This window comes from Alligator sinensis, unplaced genomic scaffold (assembly GCF_000455745.1).
Source record: "Alligator sinensis unplaced genomic scaffold, ASM45574v1 scaffold928_1, whole genome shotgun sequence".
Lineage (NCBI taxonomy): Eukaryota > Metazoa > Chordata > Crocodylia > Alligatoridae > Alligator > Alligator sinensis.
The window spans coordinates 492,107-500,930 of NW_005842229.1; the positions used below are offsets into that span (position 1 = coordinate 492,107).

Here is an 8,824-nt window from a genome sequence, read left to right on the forward strand (position 1 = left end):
CCCCCCCATCACCTCTTCCCTCACCACGTGCAGTAATGGGAGGGTGAATTTAAAGACAATCCTCCAATAACTAAATTCCATATATGGAAATTTATAAATGTTCTGTGTATAGAATCTAATTTTTGGGCAGTTGTCTTACATTCACGGTAATCTTGTATCCAGGAAAACACGGTATAGAATACCATCAAGATTATCAGAAGCAGTAATTCAAACATCCATAATTGTATATTAATGCACAGAATCATGAATATATACAACTGCTGAAAGGAAATGCCACTGAAGTTTCATAGGTTACATTAACATTTCACCAGGGTTAAAAGAAGAATTTTATGTTTGGCCACTTAAAAAAAGAAAAAGCACACAATACACTTCACAGCCTTACTTTGTCTATTTTTAATAGAAGCTAATTCTTCTAATACAGTCTGGTCTGTAGATCTGGCAAAAGCCTCTGCTGTTGCACAGTACCCATGATGAACTAAGTAAGATGAAACCATTCTGAAAAGAAAAGAAAAAAGAATCAACCACTTAACAGAAAACATATCACTTAGAGCATGATATGAGTAAGATACTTTTCAATTTCAAAAACTCTGAACAAATCCCCTGGCTTTTTAAAACTGCTAGTAATAGAAGATATCTAAAATAGAATGGAATTCTCTTTACAATTGACAAGGCAATCTCAAATGTTTGTTTAAAAATATTTTAGCTAGAACATATTGATTCCTTTTTTGAAGAGCTAACGATCCCTTCAGAAGATATTCAGATTTTTATTTTGTGTTTTTTTCAAGCTATTTTTAACATTTTTTAAAATTCCTATAGAAACAGCTGGATTTTTTTTTTTTTTTTAACAAATATCCCAAGTTACAATCAAATACAGTATTATATTTGGATCTCTAAATTGATACATTTTAATTGCTCATTAAATGCATGGACTAATACAAGGGGCTAAATCTTATATTCTTTTTTACTGAACAGATATAAAATGAGGAGGAGTTGTGAGAATTTTTTCAAGTAGTACCAAAGCTGTACCATCATCTGGACTTGGCATGACAAAGACTAAGTGAGGGCTTAGAGAAAACTTCATCTCTACTCAGTACTAAAATTGCCTATTAGAGCCACGGTATTTAAAAACACCAATAGTTGTCCACTGCTAGCCAGCCTGCTAGCCAACTGAGACAGGTCACCAGAGACAAATGACCAGCAACCACAACTGATGTAGGCAGGGATTTGTACCAGTAACCTAGGCCCTGACCCTGCAAACAGGCATGTTTAAATGTACATATACAAGTAGATCCATTTTGTAAGTGGGGGATGCCGATACACATTTTAAAGAATATTTTCTAAATCAAGACCCTACAGAAGAAAAGCCTCTAGAAATTTGACTCATCCACTCCTAGTTTTTTATACATTTTTAGTGTTATAGTATGAATATGGTACAGAAAGTAATGATGACAAGTCCTCCCAATGTGCTTGGTAATTAAAATAATCTGATAAGAATACTTATGGCAAGCGTCTCAATCATGAGGATGGTGCCCACTCAAATACAGTATACAGGTACAATCCAATTCCACATACTGAGACACTTCTGCTCCCAAGTGCTAAGCAGGCCTGGGCCCAGTTACTACCTGGATGGGACACTACCTGGGAATCCCGGGTGCCGTAGGCCGCCTGCCCTCTGGCTCCTACCCTGGTGGTCTTTAAGAAGAGGCTTGATGCCTACCTGGCTGGGGTCATTTGAGCCATTTTCCTCCTGCCTGGCAGGGGGTCGGACTTGAAGATCTACAAGGTCCCTTCCAACCCTACTTCTACGATTCAAGTAATATTATCTTTTTTTAATTAAAATTGGGCTTTTTAGCTTAGAATTATGTCACTTAGTTCCTTACAGCAGGGGTTGGCAACCTTTTGCCAAGGAGCCACTGCTTGTGACCCAGTCTCCACTATGAGTGGCAAATCTCTGCATCCTTCTTCATCCCCAAATCCCAAGCGATCAGCAGATGCTGCGGAAGGAACAGATGGAAAAAGAGAGGGGTTGCACCCTGGGTACACTTTTTCTGCTGCCGATCCCTGAGCTGTCATGGGTCAGATCCAGTCTCTTCACAGGCTCCATCCAGCCTGTGGGCCATAGGTTGCTGATCCCTGGCCTGTGGCACTAAACATCAGCATGTACGTTTTAAAGATGTGGTAAATCAATACTTTTAACACCAAATCAGCACTCATGCCAAAGACCACAAGGGGGTCAATGTGATGTTTCTATAAACACTTGCATGTTGTATCTCAAAAATTAATTTCCAATTTAAATGCAAAACACAATTCTAAGAACTATTCCAAAGTTGAATGCAATTGGGATTTTGTATTTATGTATGCGCATATTTTAAAACTTTAATTTATAAATGAGTATTTCAAGTGCAGTCTTTAAACTTCCTCAAATTCTTACTTCTGAATCATTGTCTGCCATTCTCCTTCCCGATCCCCTATAGGAAATCTGTCGATCTGAGCCTGAATTTTGGTTCTCCATTCTCGCATGTAGTCTTCAATATCGAACACAAATGGATGCTGCCCAAAATTAGCATCTACAACTTCGCCCGGTGTTTGAAGCCCTACTGTAGGGTACAAGTTTGGCTGCAAGAGATTATTTAGAATTAAACACTTTTTCTATTTATTCCAAATTTCTCCACCTCCTTTACTGATTTTCAGCATCCCCCTCCATCACTTACCAGTGGCATAGTAACAATTTCTCAGCTAGCTCTTCCAGTGGTTAAGTAAATTTATGTACCCTATAGCAATTCAACACAATACAAGGTTGCAGCACCACTGGGAGTGAAAATAATCCAAGGCTCAATCTTGGTGATAATTTATCCAGTTAAATGCAGTTAAAGCCTGATAAGCATGACAATTTTTGGCTTTAATTTTATAATGCGACTTTCCAAGCCAAATATTAAATCTTGACACACACGCAACTTTTTTGGTTTTTTTCTGGAAAGTGGCACAATTACATCATACAACAGGAATGTGCACCTAAATCATAGTCCAAAAAGGGTATGTCTACATAGACCTGACAGCCCAACTGGACATACCCCACAACTAATTTTAATCCAACTACAATGGATAATAAGTGAAACTATGGCAGCACATTTTTCAGTGTGACCTGTGCAAGACCCTGTGTATGAACACTGGTTACCAAGCCATGCCAAGGTCTTTGCTGTACATCTTCACTAACTGTGATAATCATTTGTTTTAATCTAGCTAGTATAAATCTGCTTATCTAGCTGTGTAATTCCCTAAACTAAAGCATACCACTATCCAAACTGAAAACCTAGATTAACTAAAAACAGAGAGGATAAGGAAAGGTGAAATAAATATATCATGCTTATATGCATAATGTTGAAGATCTCTTCACACAGAATAATTTAGATAAAATAAAATAATATTCAATTAAAATATGATACAAGCACTTCAGGTATGCTGTCAATGTTAAGCCATTTCCAGTTGGCTAAAATAATCATTACATTTATGTCTTATACCATACGGTGAACCCTACAGGAAGAGAGTTTGAAATAAAAATGTTGCATGTGACTTGTATTGACACCATTTCTTATAAAATACAATCCTTCCTAGAGAAGTTCATAGTTGATTTTACACTCACAAAATTGGTGTTTAAATAGGTCTTCCCTCTGTACACACAACCCATGCCTCTTGTGTATTTACCTTATTTTTAAAAAGTCACTTAATACATTCTTGTTCTAATTACTGATCAAAATTCTCAAGACCGTGCCCTGAAATCAATACTGTAACTAGAACATGGGGGAAATGGTATATTTGCTTTTTTTTTTTTGGTATGAGCATCTGGTCTGTTTCATTGATGCTTATCAACTATATTGAAACTGAACGCTAGAAATATTAGTTATATGCATAAGAATGTTGTAGCATACGTTTCTAAACAAAACAAGCAGTTATTTTATGTTTATAGCAGGTGGAAAATCTGACTTCCTATTTGAAAAAAAATCAACTTATCTTACCGGTAGATCTGTGAAAGCAATACCTGTAATGAACAGAAACACATCAAAAATTAATTCAATCAATTTTTTATTAACACACACACACACACACACACACACACGAAAAAAACATGTTGAACAAGAAGCTTCCTAGAACTTTTCTTCTCATTTACAATTCACTTAATCAGAAATTAAGAATTTTAAAACTGTGGACTTGGATCAAATAAGACTATAATAACTACATTATTTAATAGCTAGAACATTAGATTTTAAGATCTAAGCTTCTCTAACAATTATCTATACAAGTCAGGAGTGCTCAACCTCTGGCCCATGGGATAGATGTGGCCTGCAGGGCCATCGTATCTGGCCTGCAAGCTCCTTTCCCTTGTGGGGCTGTGGTGGGACTCCCAACCCCCTCTACACAGCCAGACGGTAGGTAGCTGGGCTTGCCTGGGTGCTGGATTGGGAATACCAGCTAAATCTGGCCCACAGACAGACTGGGCACTGTCAATCCGGCTTGCTGGGCAAAAGGGTTGGGCACCACTAGTATAAGTAAACAGAAGTCACCAAAGCTGTCTCATAACAGCAAATATAATGTCTGTGAGCAACTAGGTTGTGTAATTGATAAGAGAAGACAAAAAGGTCACTATCTGTCAAAGAGAAAAAGGTAACAGGGAATTATGGCAAACATTTTCAAAAAGGTTAATAGAAGTCATATATAGTATTATTAAGGCCAAACCTTTCAAACTTAATGTGTGTGCAGTTGGATTCTGACCACAGTTTACAGAAGCCTAAGTATAGATTTAAAAGCTTATCTTAAATCAATCAAGTTTGAATACTGTATCTGAATTCCTTGAATTACATGGAGGAATGCAACATAATATTTTCATAAGAGATTTTGTGATCTGCATGTTATAATATTGAGACACTCAAGTTTTACTGCAAAGATTATGGGCAACACATGAAATTACTTTTCTTGTTTGCAAGAATAAAGCAGAAGTAGTAATTCTATGTGAGTGATGTTCTTCTACAAAATTTACGGAAGTATTGCTGAAAATTAACTAGATCCAATTCAAACTATTTTTGTTTTGAAGTATGGTAAATTTATACCAGCCATCTTGATACCTAGTTTTATACCTATGAGCAAGCTGATAACCCAAAGAACCAAAAAGATCATTTTGCAATCAATCTCAAATTTAGAGAAAAATCTGACCTCTATACATTTCCAGAGCGCTAAACACTTTTTAGAGAAAATGTAAATTAAAACACCTCTACAAATAGATTTTGGGAAGTAAAAATCCTTATTTGACAGTTGAGAAGTATTTCATAACTTCCTTCTCCTAAAGTTGAGAGGGTTTTGGTTTTATTTATTTTTTAACTTTTTTCTAGTCAGCGTATGATGATGATGATTCAAGTCCATTTTTTTCTCTTTTAGTCTCCTCTATTTAATACCAGTCATCTAGCATGTTTAATGGCTAAAATAAAGCTTCTGATTTCTCTTCATCTAATTGCACTAACATCCCCATCCTCTGTCACTGAGACACTTGATTTGGGGCCCCTGATTCCTTACTGTCATCCTTCAGCTTAAAGATATGACCAAATTCTGGCAATTCCTCCCATCACATTCAAAATCCATTATTTTGCCTATTACTAACAGTTCATGTCCTAACCTTTTCTTACATACCTTAATTACTGCAACCTGCTAGATTTTTATATTTAACTTCAGTCTTCTCTAATCTGTCCAAAATAATCAAACCCCCCAAATATATTTGTACAGACATTCAGAGACAATCACACTAGCCAAACTTATCAACTTTGTTTTTAAGGCCCACTTTCATGTCTAAGTACCTCTCCACCAATCCTACTCTAGCCAACTTCAGAAATCACAACTCTTATTAGCCATCACACTTTGTCTGAACCTTATTTTGTGCTAACACTTACTACTCAAAAATACTTCTACACCTGCTCACCATGCCACAACCTTTTTTTTTTTTTTCCACTTCACTGCTGATACAGATAAACACACACAAAAAATATATATTTGATCACTAAAGTGTATGTGACTACCTGAATCGCCAGATAATTAATCTGAAGAGTAATACAATTCAAATTAATACCACTTCTTCCTACTGTTCTCATCCACAGTTTCTGTAAAAAGTGGGGTAACAAGACATGGTTCCTAATTTTAAAGTAAAGGTTAAACTGACAAAACTTGAGCTGGTCTTCATTGGTGGGGGCCCACCTTTTTGACAGAAATGCCACAAATTAGGCATCCCAAATCTCACTTCAGTATTCTTCCCTAGCACTGTCTTCCGCTCTTTTTTTGTACTCTGCCCAATCTGTGAGATGCTTTTTACTCTCTGCCTAATCTGATGCTTTTTCCACTCCCTGCCTTATCTGTCATGGAGCTACCTGTCCCCTCCCGGATCTGTTACGTGCCACACGCAGAAGATGCTTTTGCCACCTGCGGCACTCATGCTGTAGATTGGCCACCCCTGGTCTACTTAACTCGTTCATGGCTTTGTTCCACCTCCAAAAGGCTGGAGGTCTAGACTAGAGAAATTCACACTCTTTTCCTGAGCCACTGGATCAAAGGGATGTTTAAGATAAAGCTCCCTTGATTTAAGGAGGCTGATGTAGCAATTCTCCACTAAGAAGCACTAAATTACAAATAATTCTCTGCGTTCCTTTTGGTTGCAAAGCTCAGATTTGCTAAACAGGTTTACAGCAGTATGCAGTATTATTAAAGGAAAAAACTAAGTTTAATACCATAACTGAGGAAAATAATTACCGCTGAAGGCCTCATAAGATTATGTCAAACCTGTTTTAGTAACCATGACTTGGTATACACCTCTGGGGCAGAGGAGCATACATTTAATGTAGTTCTACTAATATGCTTTTCATTTTTTCCTCTAACCTTGCAGTTAAGCTCTAGAGTATTGTTAGCTATGACAGCTATGACTTTTCTCCATACCCAAACTGTGTCCATTTTTCGTGTAGAAGCAGGTATTGTTGATAAGGTTTACACAACAACCAATGACATCACCAGTTGTGAACGTCGGGCCATAGGGTTGTCCCGTTCCAGAGGAACAGAATGAATGTCCATCATCTCCATGGTAACCATACGAATGTTTATCCCAACCTAAAACAAGACATATAAAAGGTTTAAATATACTTGTTTCTACTACAATATAATGGTGGGTGGAAAAAGGTTATTTTTTTCTGTGTACATTTCCAAATCCAGTTTTGAATAAGGTTGATTACTACTGCTTATTTGCATCAGCTTTCTTAATTTCAAAAACCTACCTGCAGTTTGATATACCTCAAAGTGGTGAGGGTTCCTCTGAATGCCATCAAACACACTTTAAAAACCTATTCTTGGAGCCACAGGTCATGGTACCAATCATACCGGCTAAGGAACCAGACTTATCTGTAGAGAAAGTCACTTCTTGCCCCTGAACATCCTTATTTGCTGTTCAGCAACAAGAAGTGCTTTCTCCACACAGCAACCAAGCTTTTAGACTAGAACAGGGCTATCAAAACTTGTTAGGCCCACTAGGTCAGATCTGGACTGCAGGGCTCAAGGCCCAGATCAGACCCAGCTCCAGCAGTGGGGCGACTGGTGACAGCATTAGCCTCCAGAAGCATCTGAGCCTTTCTGCTGGCTCAGGGCATTACGAAAATTAGTGGTGCCACTCCAAAATGAGTCCCTCACTGGGTCCATGCCCTGGAATTTGGTGGTGGGGCAGTTGACAGCAATGTTAACACCATGTAGGAGTGTTGCCTCAAGGAGCAAAGGAAATTAATGCTGCCACTGCTCACCCCATGCCCAAATTTCCAAGGCCTCTACTAGTCACCCCATTCCTGAATTTCCAGGTGCAGATGACATGGCTTGTGGGCTACATTTGGTCTGTGAAGCCACATCTAACACTCCTGGATTAGAGTATTACTAGTCTTTTTATCCCAAAGAACTGAAGATCCAGAAGTTAACCCAGGGGAAGTCAAAACCATTGGGTAATCAAAATATACTCAAATAAGGACCTAATTCTACATTTAGAGAAGCTGCAGCTTCACATAGTTAAACTTTCTTCTTTCTTTTAAAAGGAGATTATTTACTAAACACTCGCAGATTGAGGAGATTATCTGTTTCAATCTACATCCTCATGATACGTTTCAGTACTAATACTTAGGAAAGGAGTGACCTTCAGGCACCATATATGCACCTTAACAGATCTAAATGTCTTGTGAAAGATTGTACAAGGGGTCCTAAACCCAATCCATCCCACCGCTATTTTACATAATTAGAACCCAAACAATATAATTGAAGAACCAGTTAAACTATATGGGAAAAACACTGTCTTCCTTTTATTATTGTAAGAGCTCCCCATTTTGGGATATCAGACCAAAAAACTTTTAAATGAGGAAGAGAACTAAGGATTGTTTCCCCTCTGTTTTCAGGTATTTTAAAATTATTACCATACTAAACATCATATTTAAGAACACCGAGTACTAGCTCTATCACAGCTAGATACACCAAAGAACTGTTGTGTAAACAGATGAACTGAACTCCAGGAAACAGATTTAAAGACTACTTACAGTACAGTGAAATATGTTCTAAAGACTTCATTTACTATTATACATGTTCAGTTTTGTATATCTTTATAAATGGATAGGACCTTAAAGATAAAAGCAAAGATAAGCCTTCTGTCAAATAACCTCCTGATGTCATATTCCATAAGACTTGCACATGCATTTAATTTCACTTGAGTAAAGGGCTCATTTTATTAATGAATATGCATTCTGGCTTCTCTTACCTCATGAGATCTAGGGAA

The 8,824-nt window shown here is 37.4% G+C and overlaps 1 protein-coding gene across 3 annotated transcripts in view; it reads right to left on the reverse strand.

Moving 5' to 3' along the window:
• The window catches only part of RANBP9 (RAN binding protein 9), a 75,480-nt gene that overhangs the window by 15,263 nt on the left and 51,393 nt on the right, over window positions 1-8,824 (reverse strand). For all 3 annotated transcript variants that reach the window (XM_025208441.1, XM_006027248.3, XM_025208442.1), the window contains exons 5-8: window positions 6,967-7,134; window positions 4,014-4,036; window positions 2,432-2,616; window positions 383-495 (exon numbers count right to left, since the gene is read on the reverse strand). In XM_025208441.1, the coding sequence (XP_025064226.1) occupies window positions 383-495; window positions 2,432-2,616; window positions 4,014-4,036; window positions 6,967-7,134 (489 nt within the window). The remainder of the gene's footprint in view (window positions 1-382; window positions 496-2,431; window positions 2,617-4,013; window positions 4,037-6,966; window positions 7,135-8,824) is intronic.